General features: G+C 41.4%; 1 protein-coding gene across 1 annotated transcript in view; it reads left to right on the top strand.

Moving 5' to 3' along the window:
- The window catches only part of LOC141116703 (Fc receptor-like protein 5), a 72636-nt gene that overhangs the window by 1573 nt on the left and 55998 nt on the right, over positions 1 to 15065 (top strand). The window contains exons 3-5 of the mRNA XM_073609094.1: positions 6042 to 6308; positions 6392 to 6565; positions 13202 to 13492. Coding sequence (XP_073465195.1) covers positions 6042 to 6308; positions 6392 to 6565; positions 13202 to 13492 — 732 coding nt within the window. The remainder of the gene's footprint in view (positions 1 to 6041; positions 6309 to 6391; positions 6566 to 13201; positions 13493 to 15065) is intronic.

Here is a 15065-nt window from a genome sequence, read left to right as displayed (position 1 = left end):
CAGATGTGAAAAACTTGTTGCATCTTTCCCAAAAAGACTCATGGCTGTATTAGATCAAAAGGAGCTTCTACTAAATACTAAGCAAAGGGTCTGAATACTTAGGACCATGTGAGATTTCAATTTTTCTTTTTTAATAAATCTGCAAAAATGTAAACAATTCTGTGTTTTTCTGTCAATATGGGGTGCTGTGTGTACATTAATGAGGAAAAAAATGAACTTAAATGATTTTAGCAAATGGCTGCAATATAACAAAGAGTGAAAATTTTAAGGGGGTCTGAATACTTTCCGTCCCCACTGTTTAAAGGAAGAAGAGCACTCTCGTAGTGTAGTAACTTAGAATGAATTTATTAAAATCTTAACATAATACAGTGCACTCACATTAAAAAGCTGACTAACAGCGTATATACACGATCTCTGAGCTTGTTCCACAATCGCGTCACTTCCGGTATGCCTCCAATCATGCCCTACATGTTACATCACGGTCACGTGGCTTCATAATGACTTGAACCCCTGATGAGAGATTTTTCTCCTTGTCTCATAGACATACCAGGAAGTGAGAGGAAATCTCCCCAAGTAGGGGAATAATTGTTTAGATGGTTGTCACCAGAAAGTAGCCTTATTAAAAAAAAATCCTCTCTTTCCTCTCAAATTTTAGGTATCCCCTCACTTGCTATCTCAGTGACAATCTTTTCAAAATTACACCGGGCACCTACAATCCCTCCAAAAAAAACCTACCACCACAAACACACACACATGCAAACATAAAGGTATATATTGGGGGACACCTACACATGGAAATGTAAATTGCACTACAATCATTACATATCGCCATGCACACTGGGGTGAGATCAATATTTTTCGGCACATTATTCATGGGTAGAGTGAATCGGTAAAGTAAGGAACTAATCCCTTTAAGGCCAAAAAAATCATAACATTTTCAATATTTGTGCTAAACATCTACTTTAGTTGGATCAACCAAATGTAAAATAATATAAATTTTCTCCAACAACATGAAATGTTAAACACACAGAATTACTAGAAATGCCCAAAACACTTCAATCCCTGTGTCCATGTTGTAACAATTTTCATGCTGAAAAAAAAAATCCTTTTTTTTTTAATAATAAAAATGAAAATAAGTGAAGTAAAAAAAAACACATAAAGTTCTTCTGTGCAATCCTTGTGTTACTCCAATGAGTCACTTAATCCCATCCACCGCAGAGTGTGTATCCACTCTCAAACAAACGGTGCTCCACCACGTGTAGTAATAGAGATCACTAGATCCCTATGGCCATAAAGACCAATACAGCCAATCATGCCCACGGGAACAAATAGGACAAATACTCCATCTAGTACAATCTCCACACGCACTTTCACACATCCAATATGTATTGCCAAATACCACAAAAAACAAATTATAAAATGATTGTGCAGTACATTTATTAAAAATGTTTCCATTAAAAACATATCCAGTTTAACCACCTACGGACCTCCCGCCACAGTTCTACGTCGGTACTTTGAAGAGGAATATCGTTGTTATGGCAGCAGCTAGCTACCATAACCCCGGTATCCTCTTCTTCAGCGGGCAGTCCACTTTCAGATAAAAGTGGCCTCTGTGGCAGTGGCGAGAGAGGGCCCCCCCGCCACGCTCCGGTGCCCTCCCTTGGTAGTGGTAGAAGCGATCGCATCCTTCTCCTGGCTTGGTATGGAGATGAGTGAGGGGAAGATGGCCCCCACCCATCTCCATATCATTGCAGGGCGGAGGCGACGTCAAAATGTCACTTCCACCTACAGCTCTTAAAGGACCATTTTTTATTTTCATTGCATTTTAGTGTAAATATGAGATCTGAGGTCTTTTTGATCCCAGATCTCATATTTAAGAGGTCCTGTCATGTTTTTTTTCTATTACAACAGATATTTACATTACTTGTAATAGGAATAAAAGTGACACAATTTTTTTTAAAGAACAGTGGAAAAATAAGAAATAAAAGGTAAAATAAATAATAAAAAAAATAATTTAAACAAGCCCAGTCCCACCGAGCTCGCGTGCAGAAGCGAACGCATACGGGAGTAGCGCCTGCATATGAAAACGGTGTTCAAACCACACATGTGAGGTATCGCCGCGATCATTAGAGTGAGAGCAATAATTCTATCCCTAGATCTCCTCTGTAACGCAAAACATGCAACCTGCAGAATCTTTTAAACATCACCTATGGAGATTTTTAAGGGTAAAAGTTTGTTGCCATTCCACGAGCGGGCACAATTTTGAAGCGTGACATGTTGGGTATCAATTTACTTGGCGTAACATTATCTTTTACAATTTAAAAAAAATTGGGCTACCTTTACTGTTATAGAAGATATGTGTACTTTGTGCCAAACTAAATTTATATAATAAATGTGAGACTACTGAAAATAATATAAAATGGCTGCTCCCCTAATTGAGTAGATATGCTACTCTAAAACCTGGTGAGATTGGGAGTAGGGGGCGCCCAAAAACAAAATACAATTAAACTGTGCAAAATTAGGTGCTCAAATACCTAAAAAAACACATTGAAAACAAGATAAAGTGCAAAGCGCCACACATAAAGATGCATACACAGTGATTGAAGTAAAACAAACAATGGAACGATATATAAAAATTGCAATGTTGATAATCAATCAAAGTCCCAAACACAAATATCTCTTCTGTGTTGAAATCTTCTACAATGGAAATAGTGGATAATCCTTTTACCAGCTGAGAGAAAAGCACCCAAAGTGCTCCATGTGTGGTACACCCAATGTGCTCCATTTACTTCATCAGGAAGTGCTTCCGGATGACGTAAATACTACAAAACATATGCCAAGGCGAGTCTTGGTCACATTACTTCTGGTCCCTTTGGTTGTTCCGTGCTGGTCGGTAGAACACACGCCAGCTACGAGGGTGAGCCGCGAGGCACCATTCGATTACCCGAAACGTTAACAGCTCCAGTGCCGGGCTAAGGCACCATCCATGTAAGCAGCCATTCGGCATTGTATGTTATTACCTTTTAAATAAACAGGATTACACTATTGGTTCCTTCTATATATTTTTTTTACATATCCCATCTAAGATCTTCGAGGAGGAGGGTTTTTTTTGCATCTACAGTCTCCACCATTGCAGCAAGCAGTATCTTGCTAAAGCGCATTTGACCTGCTTTTTAATTAAAGGGGTCACCACCATCTGGTAAGCACAATCCACATATGGAGCACTTTGGATGTATTTCTCTCAGTTGGTGAAGGATGTGTTTGTGTTGTTTTAGGTATTTGAGCACCTCATTTTGCACAGTTTAATTGTATTTTGTTATTGGAGTGCCCCCTACACCCAATTTTGCCGCGTACACATGACTGGACTTTACGGCATACTTGGTCCGGCGGACCGGAGTCCGTCGGACAATTCAATCATGTGTGGGCTCCAGCGGACTTTTTTTCCCCAAAAGTTCGACGGACCTAGAAATGACACATGTTTCAAATCTTTCCGACGGACTAGAGTCGGGTCGAAAAGTCCGCTCGTCTGTATGCTAGTCCGACGGACAAAAACTGATGCTAGGGCAGCTATTGGCTACTGGCTATGAACTTCCTTGTTTTGTCCGGTCGTACGTCATCACGTACGAATCTGTCGGACTTTGGTTGATCGTGTGTAGGCAAGTGCGTTCATTCGGAAAGTCCGTCGTAAAGTCCGTCGTAAAGTCCGCTCATGTGTACGCAGCATTTCACTAACTTTACTGTTGTCCTTTTTTTAATTCAAAAAAGTGTATTTATTCCAATGAACGCTGCGCAAATACGGTGTGACAAAACGTTTTGCAATGACCGCCATTTTATTCTCTAGGGTGTTAGAAAAAAAAAAAAAATATATATATATATATATATATATATTTATATATATATATATATATATGTATATATATATAAAGTTTGGGGGTTCTAAGTAATTTTCTAGCAAAAAAAATGTTTTTAACTTGTAAACAACAAATCTCAGAAAAAGGCTCGGTCCTTAAGTGGTTAATGCGCTTACATTTAAAAGTGCCCAGACCAGCATCAGCTTGATCAGCCTGTATGCATCCACAGTCAACTCAACTGGTCCAATCATCCTCTATGTGTGTAAAGAAACCGCTCCGCTGTCCTCTCCAGAGGCTTTTCATGTGTTCAACCGGATGTGACGTCACCTCCTAACCCAGAGCAGGCTGAGTTTCCAGCAGTGGTGGCCCATCCATACAAGGTACAGGGGTGCTGCCCCTCTAATCCATGTGCCCAGTCCCCAATCTACATGCAGGGCGGCGGACGCATGGATTCCAATCGGGTTTTTTTTTTTAGAATTATATGATTAGATCCTGAGGCTCTAATAGGTTTCAAAAAAGGATGGGCTCGGGGGCAGAGCACTGTGCCCCGAGCCCACCCAGTTGTGTGACATTTGCAAATTAATATTCATTATTGTCTTCCTGATTCACCTCCCGGCCAATCAGAAAACGGGTCCTGAGACCTGTTACCCAATTGGCTGAGAAAAAAGGCGATCCTATTAGCCACCTATTAGGAGGAGGAGGAGGAGATGCAGTGGAAGTCACCGCCTGTCACCCAAAGGAAGGGCTGTCTGCGACCTAGATGGGGTAAGGGCTGAATGACCGACCGACCGGGGGGGTAGCTGTGAATGCATGGTTTGCGCCGCCCCCCCAAAAAAATATACCAATATATACAACCAACTGCCACTGGTTCCCAGTACGGCTAGGGTACTGACCATGCTGTGCTCTCCTGTTTAGTCTGGCCAGTTTGTTATAGGAAATTAGAGGGACTGGTAGGATCACCAGGGATTTCACATAAGGAAAGCAGTACAAAGGGAACAGGAGACTTTCTCATACAAGTACATGGTACAGCAGACACATATCAGGAATATGAAATGTTAGGGTAATCTATTCTTTAAAGTGGTTGTAAAGTCTAAATATTTTTTACCTTAAAGCATTCCTTGCATTAAGGTAAAAAAATGTTTAGGTGTCAGCCTCCCCCCCCCCAATTTTACTTACCTGACCTCATTTGAGGGCCATTGCACAGAGCATGTAAGTATAGAGATGTTTGTTTTTAAAAAAAAAAAAATTACATTTACAATCATTTTAAGGTTTGATAGGTTGGGTATCTATCTTCATTCGAAGCAACCTCATCTTTTGTATTTTACCAAAAACTGGGTAATATATTGCTTATGCTAAGATTGCGTGACATAAAAAATGAAACTACCACCATTTTATTCTTCAGGATCTCTGCTTTCAGAAATGATGTCATGTTTCGGGGCTTTTAAAAAATTTTCAGGCCTTTTTTTTTTTTTTAAATGGCTCAGGCAGGGAAAGGGTTTTTTACCTTAATGCCTTCTAAGCATGAACTTTAAAAACCTTCAGCATGCAGCAGCCCCCCTCCCCCACCAGACCTACAATACTTACTCTATTCTGATCCAGCGATGTACATGAGAGCAGCTGCTGTCCCAGGTCTCTTCCTTCCCATTGGCTCCTGTTACTGTCAGTCATAGCCAATGAGCCAATGAGGAGAGAGTGGGGGTGGGGTAGAGCTGCACTACGTGTGTGAATGGACACAGGACAGCGGCTTGGGAACGGGCCTGCTTGGATGCCTCCATAGCAAGCTGCTTACTATGAGGCATTTGGCAGGAGGATTTGGGCTGCTCTGTGCAAGACCATTACACAGAGCAAGTAAGTATATTTTATATATATTATATATTATATATTATATATATATGTATATATATATATATATATATATATATATATATATATATATATGTATATATATATATATATATATATATATATATATATATATATAATTTTAAAAATATCACTTTAAGGGGAGTAGTTTTTATTCTTTAAAATAAAGATTTACCAACGTGTGGGAAAATCTCTGTGCCCAGACCTATAAACATTCCCATTTCTATAGAGAATGTTTTTTTCCTCATACAAGATGTGTTCACCTCTCTGTGTTTTGCTGCACACTGTGCTCTCTATGTGTTCTGTGTGATCTCTTTTCTTCTATAGGAGGGGCCATCAAACCTGTGGTGACCTTCACACCCAACTGGAGGAATGTACTACAAGATGACTCTGTGACTCTAACATTTGATGTGCCGTCTACTGTACCAGAGGAGCCCCGGACCTATCACTGGTACAAAGACAACCAACCAATACCTGGAGATCAACAGAAACTTCGTATCATTAGATCATCGGTAGTGGAGGACAGAGGAGATTACCAGTGCCAGACCATCGGTGGTGATATCAGTGATCCCGTCTTCCTAAATGTTACATATCGTGAATCATCCATCTCATCTCCATCATTACAGATTGTTGGGTGTGAATAGAACAACCTAAAGTATCATTTTATTACATTTCAGATGATCTCATCCTGCAGAGACCTCCATCTGCCTTATATGAAGGAGACCCCCTGACTCTGAGATGTCATCATTGGAGATTTTATGATAAAATAAACACAACATTCTACAAGGATGATCAGGAGATAAAATCATCAAAATCTGACTCCACATTCCATATTCCTAATATAATGATGAGTCAGTCTGGACTGTACAAATGTACTAAACAAATACAACCTTATGATCGCACATATGAGATCATCCTTTATCTCTGTGAAAGGTAAATTAATGTCCTATTTAAAGTGGAGGTCCACCCTGAAAAAAAAAATTGCACAAAAAAAATACCTAAAAAACCGGAGGAAAAAAAAATTTTTTTACTTACGTGAAATGGCTGTTGCTAGGCAGTCTTCCTAATCTGCCTCTTCCTACACCGCGGTGATCTTCAGTCTTCTGGGGAATGGGGCGCGGTGTGTTATGGGAACTGTGTGTGTCCCACAACACATCGCGTCCCATTCACAAAGCACCGTGCCACTCGCGCGTGCGCAGTAGGAAACTGGCAGTGAAGCCGCAAGGCTCCACTGCCTGTTTCCCTTACTTAGGATGGCGGTGCCAGGACCCGAGAGCTGAGGGACGGGTCGGCCTCGGGGGGCCTACATCGCGGGCACCCAGGACAGGTAAGTCTACTTATTTAAAGTCAGCAGCCACAGTGTTTGTAGATGCTGACTTTAAAAAAAAATGTAGCTGGCCGGAATCACGCTTTAAACTGTATTCTTAGAAATATTAGTAGATCCAGAGGAAGGTGAACTCCCATAAAAAATATGATCTTTGAAGTGACTCTGTTGCAGAAATTAAAAGAAGAAAAGTGGTTGTAAAGACTAAAGATTTTCATTCTCGACATTAAGGTAAAAGAACGTTCCCTTCTGTGCTTCCCCCAAACACTTACCTGTCACCTCTCTCTATCCAGCACTGACCCCACCAGCAGTCCTCTCTCCTCTCTTCCTCCAATCGCAGGGCACAGAGGCAGCCATTGGCTCCTGCTGCAGCCAATCAAATTCTGTGAGGAGTGAGTGGGGTGTGTGTCTATGGACAGTGGGGGTGTAATCACATGAACCCCTCCATAGCACACAGCTTGTTATGGGGGTACTCAGAAGGGAGGAGGAGCCGAGAACACCAGCAGGGGACCCCAGAAGAGGAGGAAAGAGATTATTACAGATCAGGTAAGTATAACATGTGTATTATTTAATAAAAAAAATGAAGCTTTGGAATCACTTTAATTATCACCCATATCACCCCCCATTTCTTGAATCGTAACCCCTCCATGTGTTATTCTTCCATCCACTGGCCTGGATTTATATCTCAGGAGCCTATAGGCAGAGAATTCTGAAGTGCCCCCCCCCCAAAAAAAAACCAGCACTAATCAACATGCTCACCCCAAACATAAATTCCTTCTGCAAGTTAAAATGCTCCCCAAACAAAGATGCAAAAATTCCCCAATCCAAATCCCCCTCCTAGCACAAATCCTCTCCCACAAATCCCCCCTCCTAGCACAAATCCTCTCCCACAAATCCCCCCTCACCAAATCCCCACTACTAGTGTAAATCCTTCCCACAAATCCCCTTCCTAGCTTAAGTTCTCTCCCCAAATCCCCACTCCTAGCACAAATCCTATACCCAAAATACCCCCTCCTAGTATAACCCCCCCAAATCCCCCTCCTGTTGTAAGTTCTTCCCCCAAATTCCCCTCCTAGCTCAAATCTTCTGCCCCAATCCCCCTCCTAGTGTAAACCCCCTCCAAATTCCCCTCCTAGTACAAATTCTCTTCACAAATACCCACACAGAAATTCCCTTAAATCTGTCCTCTTAGCACAACCCCCTCCAAATTACCCTTTCCAGCACAAATCCCTGCTCCCCAAATCTCCCCTCCTAGCACAAATCTTCCCCAATTCTGCCCCCTAATACATACGCCCCCCCATTGCTCCTCCTAGCACAAATCCCCCCCATTACCCTTCCCCATTACCCTTCCCAGCACAAACAGCCCCCCTCCAATCTTACAGAAGTAGTAAGGAGTTGGAAGGCTCTCTGTGCCCCCCAGGCCTCCCCCCATGAACATTGTACCCACACCCGATACAAGTCCAGACAGGAGAAGTGTCAGTGAGGAGAGAGCTGGGATAACAGCGCTCCTCCATACAGCAGATAACAGAGGATACTCTTAGATTGGACGCTACACGGCTTGATTCCCCCGCCCCCTATCTCCTCCAATGACTGCTCCTCTCCCGGAAATGTGTGTAGGGGGCGGGGAATCAAGTCGTGTACTGTGTGATCTAAGAGGATCTGTGTAACCACTGTATGGAGGAGCGATCCACTGACAAGAGCGGGGGAGCACAAAAAGTCCGCACCTCCCCCCAGCTCTCTCTTCGCTGACAATTCCCCTGTCCTGACTTGGAGTGGGCGTGGGTACAATATTCACTGGGGCAGCCTGGGGGGGCACAACTGAAATCTGGGGGGCTCAGCCCACCCCAGCACCCCCTAGATCCGGCTATGTACAGATGGGTGCCCCTCTAGGAAAGGTGCTTGCAGACACATGTCTACAGTGGCTAATGGGAAATCCAGCCCAACTTACCACACTACAGTACCTTACTACATAGAAACATTATTTTCTTTAGTGCTCACCATAAAAAAGACAATTCAGTATGTAAAAAAATACATTTCTTTTGATTTCCTTAGTCTATCCTCATAATCATGGTCCTTCCTACTCCTTATTAGTTATTTTGTTTGTTAATTCATTAATTTATTTATTTTCAAATCCAAAACTATGTCAGTGCTGATGTGATCATTATGGCTTAGGACAACCATTCCTGTTATCAGAGGCCAGTGTAAGGAAGTCTAAAGAAGTACCAGAGCAGCCTTTTCACCAGCCGGGGACGGCTGGTGAATAAGTGGGAAAGCTTCAGCAAGTGCTAAGCCAGGGACCCAGTGGGTTAGCAGGGGTGAGGCTTGAGGAGTATACAGCGGGTTAGCTGGGGAAGAGCTCAGGGGATCCAGTGATGACTGAGATCTTGAAGGCTAGTGAGAGACCAGCAGCTCAGTGAGGGAAGATCTACAGTAGGATACTGTGAGATGTGAGAGAAGATCTGTAATGGGTTACTGTGAATTACGTTTATAGATTTCTATTGACTGTTGAAAGTTCAGTTGCCATAGGAGACAGCAGTTCTACAAATACAGTTGCTGCATCCAGCTTAAAGACCCTCCTTCTGTATGGCTGTCTGCCTATTATTTTTGCCTCAGAGTCTGCCAATTACTATTGGATCTGCCTAAGGGTGTTCTGGCCCTGACCCTCTCTCCATCAGTTCTGTTTAGGAGACCATACATTTTTCAATAAGACAATAAGATTTTTCTTGCATTCAAAAAAGTGACTGGCGCCCATGTTTCCAACCTGGATTACACCCACCATGCCTAATAACCCACACTTCGAGGAAGAATGTCAGCTCTCCCTGACTCTGGAGGTCACCATTAGGCCTTTAGGGGTCGAGGACACCACTACATATTAATGATGTACTGTATGTATATGTTGCTGGTATTGTGGGGGTGATTGATGTGGTGTGTCTGTCATTCAGCCTGTTGCAGTTCCTGTACCCGGGGTATTTATATTTAGGGGGGTGGGGTCTTGTAGGGCCTTCCTTTGAAGTTGGTCTTGGAATAGAGAGGGAACAACACAGAGCAATGTAGTGCTATACTGAAGCAGGTCACCCTCTGGCAGAACCATGAATGAGAGACTCACCATTAGATGGGAACTATTACAAGCAAAGATATGAGATACCACAGCATGGTCCTAAAGGCTCTACCATATGTTATAGAGAAACTCTGTACTTCATCAACCTCTTGCACTGCCAGGTGACTGCTGGAAATGTCTGTACAAAGGGAAGATGTAATGTCAGTAAACTGAGTTGCTGGTTTAGTGAATGGACCGGTCTGATCATTGGGATTGACAAGTAAGTGAAATCCAGCAGTGTATGGGAATGTGGAGTTTGTTTCGTTATGAATTGAAATTCGGGTGACATTTTCGTTATTCAGAGATTTGGATGCACTACTGTATATACTCGAGTATAAGCCGAGTTTTTCAGCACATTTTTTGTGCTGAAAATGCCCCCCTCGGCTTATACTCGAGTCAAGCACTTTTCTGCAGCAGAGGATGACATTTTCTGAACCGAACTTAGGGCCCCGTATCTCGGGCCACTTGGTGCTAGGAACCCCAAATTTGGTGTGAAAACCCAGTGGAATTAGCACTACAACATATCCAAAGCTGGGGTTCCTAGCACCAAGTGGCCCCAAGATACAGGGCCCCACATTTGGTTCAGAAAATGTCATTCTCTGCTGCATAAAAGTACTTGACATTTTCTGAACCGACTTTGGGGCCCGTATCTCAGGGATATGTTATAGTACTAGTTCCACTGGGTTTGCACACCAAATTTGGGGTTCCTAGCACCAAGTGGCCCTGAGATATGGGCCCCAAAGTTGGTCAACTGTGTCCTTCTGCAGCAATGTCATTTCGGGACTTTTCGGGTCCAGAGACCCCAAATTTTGGCTGCAGCTAGGGGGAATCTAGGAACCCTTAACTACCAAGTTTGAAGTTCGGGGGACCTATGGCTGCAAATGGGCACAGTGAGGCATGCAAATGGGCACAGTGAGGCTGCAAATGGGCATTGTTGACCATCTTTTCCACTTACAGTAGCTGCGCATCTCTCACCCTAGGCTTATACTCGAGTCAATAAGTTTTCCCAGTTTTTGTGGTAAAATTACGTGCCTTGGCTTATATTCGGGTTGGCTTATACTCGAGTACATACGGTATATCTAATTGTGATTACCGAATCACAATATATTATCAATAAATTATATTGAAACAAATTATCCATATTTGAAAATGAATTTGTATTTGAAAAAGAATTTGAAATAAAAAATTGATTCATTTGAAAATGATTAATTTACCAAATGAATCAGAAATGAAACAAAATTAATTTTTCCATCATGCATCTCTAAAGTGTAACATATGTTGAAGATCTGGTGGAGGAAAATCAATGTGGTTTCCCTCATAAAATCTTTGTACTCAGTGCTGGGACCGGTGTCACTGTCTGGTGGAAAGACATTATTCTTCCACATGGAGCCTGGTCTAGCACTTAGGCCTTGGGCCACTTGCATTTGTTTTAGTAATTTTTATTAGGTTTTTATACATACATACAAGTGAGGCGATGATGAACAATGTATCAAGAAAAAAAAAAGAAGAAAACATGAAATAGGACAGTATGTAAAATACATCAGGTACAGCAACAGTTTGGATAAATCATGAAATATCTGAGGTCTAAGCAATATAGTACTAAGCTCTGTGAAAGTCAATGCCAATAACAATATCTACATAGCTGGGTATTTGATCCAAGAGGACCATGATTTCCATGAACGATCAAATTTATTTATACAGGCAGCTCACAATGCTAAAAAATTTCATATTCATAAGTAAGGTTGATAGAAGCAATCACTTCGGACAGATTAGGGATGAAGTCTTTCTTCCAGTATCTTTTTATTTTACTGGATGCTAACAGTATATGGGTGACTATTAAGCAAAAATGAGGTGGAAAGTTTTAAATTTCTAAATTTAAAATGGCTAAAGCCAGGTTAGGTGGAGTTAGGATACATGTAACAGAGGAGATTAGACCAAACATTTGGTTCCAGAAGCTTGTGAGACTCTTGCAAGACCAGAGAATTTGATAGCATTTGCCTACATGACCACAGTTGTGCCAACATAGAGGCGATTGGGAGGGGAAAAATTGGGCTACTCAGTAGGGTGTAAGGTAACAGCGAGAAACTATTTTTTTGGGAGAGTTCCCAGTGGTTAGTACAGTGGGAAATAACATGTGTAAATTTAAAAGCCTGGAACCATTGTGCTGGTGTATAAGTATTCTGTAGATCTTCCTCCCATTTTAGGAGAGGACTCGATTTGCAGAACGTAGTTTTGCACTGAAGGGTATTGTAAAAGAGAGAGAAATGCTTTTTAGACAAGATGTGGGAGATCCATATTAAGTTTGTATCAAGGGAGAGAGCTTTATCATTGGGATGGGATAGTTGCCCAGAAATATGGTTATCCGAATATATGAATAAAGTTCAGTGGGGGAATATCATATTGATCATTTATCTCTGGGAAAGGCTTTGGTAAGCTGTTATTAAGGATGTCCTCTACCCATTGAATACCCCGATCTCACAACTTCTGAATTGATAAATACGGGATAACAATTTGGAGGGGTCTCCTATTATTTCACTTTTATACCTTACTGTATTTATTGCAATATGTTTCCATTTCAAAATCAAATTAATTTTCATTTCAACATAACAAATACAATGAAACAAAGATATTAACTTAACCAACGAATCCGAAAGTAAACAAAATAAATTTTTTCATCCTGCACATTTCTAAAGTTTAACATGTGTTGAAGATCTGCTGGAAGAAAATCAATGAATAATGCAATTTCCCTCAAAAAATCTTTGTAGTTAGTGTGGGGATCAGTGTCACTGGCTGGTGGAAAGACGTTATCCCTCTGATGTGGGGCCTGGTGTAGTACTCCGACCACTTGGGGAGCTATCTCACACATGAAAGCAAGTCTTCATACAAACACTTGGCTAAATAGTGAGTGAGAACTGATTGCATGTAATTCCCCACCTCCACCAACAAGCATATGAAATTACCTGATCATTAGTCCATTCACAACTTTATACATTTATACTCTTTTTACTTTTTCATCCATTCATTGACATCTTACCAACCAATCATTGTCATAATCTTCATTTCCAGAGTTCTTCTCTCCTCCAGAAATAAAAGTGACCCCGTCCAGGGTAATAGGAGGAGATAACATGACGATGAGATGTGACACCAGACTGGATCCTCTCATAGGCGGCACAGAGCTGCACTTTGCCTTCTACAGAGATGGACGGACTGTGCGGGGATACAATGTATCTGATACATACAGAGTGTGGTCAGCTCAGCTGGAGAATTCAGGGAATTATACCTGTGAAGGGAGGACAGCATCTCAGACTGTGAGGAAGTTGAGTGATGGACTCTATATCCAGATAATGCAGATACACGGTGAGCTTGAAGAACTGAATTAGCCTCTGATCTGTAAATGTTCTGTCTCAAATATCACTTTGTCGAAAATAAATGCCTCCTGAGACCCAGTCTGTATACATAGTTTGACAACTTGCTGACTTTAGAAAATCCACAGGCACTATTAGCCCACCAAGACAATGCTAAAGAGAGTCCACTGTAGTTTGTTCCAGACTGGCAAAATACAATGGATGTTTTTTTTTTTGGGGGGGGGTTTGCATGTGGAAATACATTTTGATCTTAAAGCCCCCACTTCCTTAAAAGTTCCTTCACTTAACAGAAAAAAAGAAACTAAAACAGTACACAGGGAAGAAGGGAGTTCCTACAGTACCTTAGGACTGAAAAAAAGGCTGAGCTTACTATTATGGTACTTGTGGGCCAGAGCCTAGGGTGGCAGGCTAAGATGAGCAGCACCAAGACTCAATATTTACACATTGTGATACATTATTATCTTTACTTTTTTATTCCTTTCCCTTGTTTACTTTCCCTTAGTCTTCCTTCCCTTATTCAATTTACATTAGTATTCCCTTAGGCTTTTTTCCTTTACAATATTCTCTTTCCCTTAGTCATTCTTTCCCTTACTCGTTATTCCCTTCCCTTGTTCTCTTTCCCTTTGTCATTCTTCTTTCCCTTATTCTCTTTCCCTAAGTCTTTATTCCCTTCCCTTAATTTCTTTCCCTTACTCTGTGTTCCCTTCCCTTATTCTCTTTCCCTTAGTTATTATTCCCTTTCGTTATTCTCTTTCCTGTAGTCATTCTTCCTTTATTCTCTTTCTCTTTGTCTTTTTTTCCCTTCCATTATTCTCTTTCCCTTAGTCTTTATTCCCTTCCATTATTCTCTTTCTCTTTGTCCTTTTTCCATTCCCTTATTCTCTTTCCCTTAGTCATTCTACCCTTCCCTTATTCACCTTTCCTCTCCATCTTCTAGCTTTCTCTGGAGATATGTGTCTACCTTCAGTCAGAGAACAGTTGGAGAGAGGGGGTGTGGGGAAGTTTAGAGAAATCAAAAGACTCTTCACAAGTCCGGTAACACAAAGATTCTCTCTTCTCTCTTTTGATTGGTGGAATCTAAAGCTGAAAATCAGTTGAGAATGTAAAGCAGACCCTGTTCTGCCTTCATTAGTACATTCTAGCATTGGCTCTAGGAATGAGGCCCGAGTTCACCATTGCCATGGGTTTGTGGCAAAGCCGTGGGATTGAACAGAAAAATGTATCAAAGCACAGAGTGGTACTGTGGATACATAATTGATAGTTAAGTGCCACGTCCTAGAAATAATGCATATACATATTGAAAAAAGGGAGGGACTTTGGACTTTTTAGGCACAGTAATACAAAGTAGTTTACAAAAAAAGGGGTATTTTATTTATTGAAAAAAGACATATAAATACAATTATTAAAAAACCACAAAGCAATCTAAGTACATTAAAATTCAATGTTTCAATATATTTTTCCCACTGTGTAAAGCCATACATATATATACAAAACCCAGAAGTCTGGAGATCATTCCAAAAATAGATAGAAATCCGAGGGTGTGGCTGGACAGTGGGCATACAATG

The sequence above is a fragment of the Aquarana catesbeiana genome, linkage group LG13, assembly GCF_042186555.1.
Source record: "Aquarana catesbeiana isolate 2022-GZ linkage group LG13, ASM4218655v1, whole genome shotgun sequence".
Classification (NCBI taxonomy): Eukaryota; Metazoa; Chordata; class Amphibia; order Anura; family Ranidae; genus Aquarana; species Aquarana catesbeiana.
This window is presented reverse-complemented; position numbering and strand designations above follow the sequence as displayed.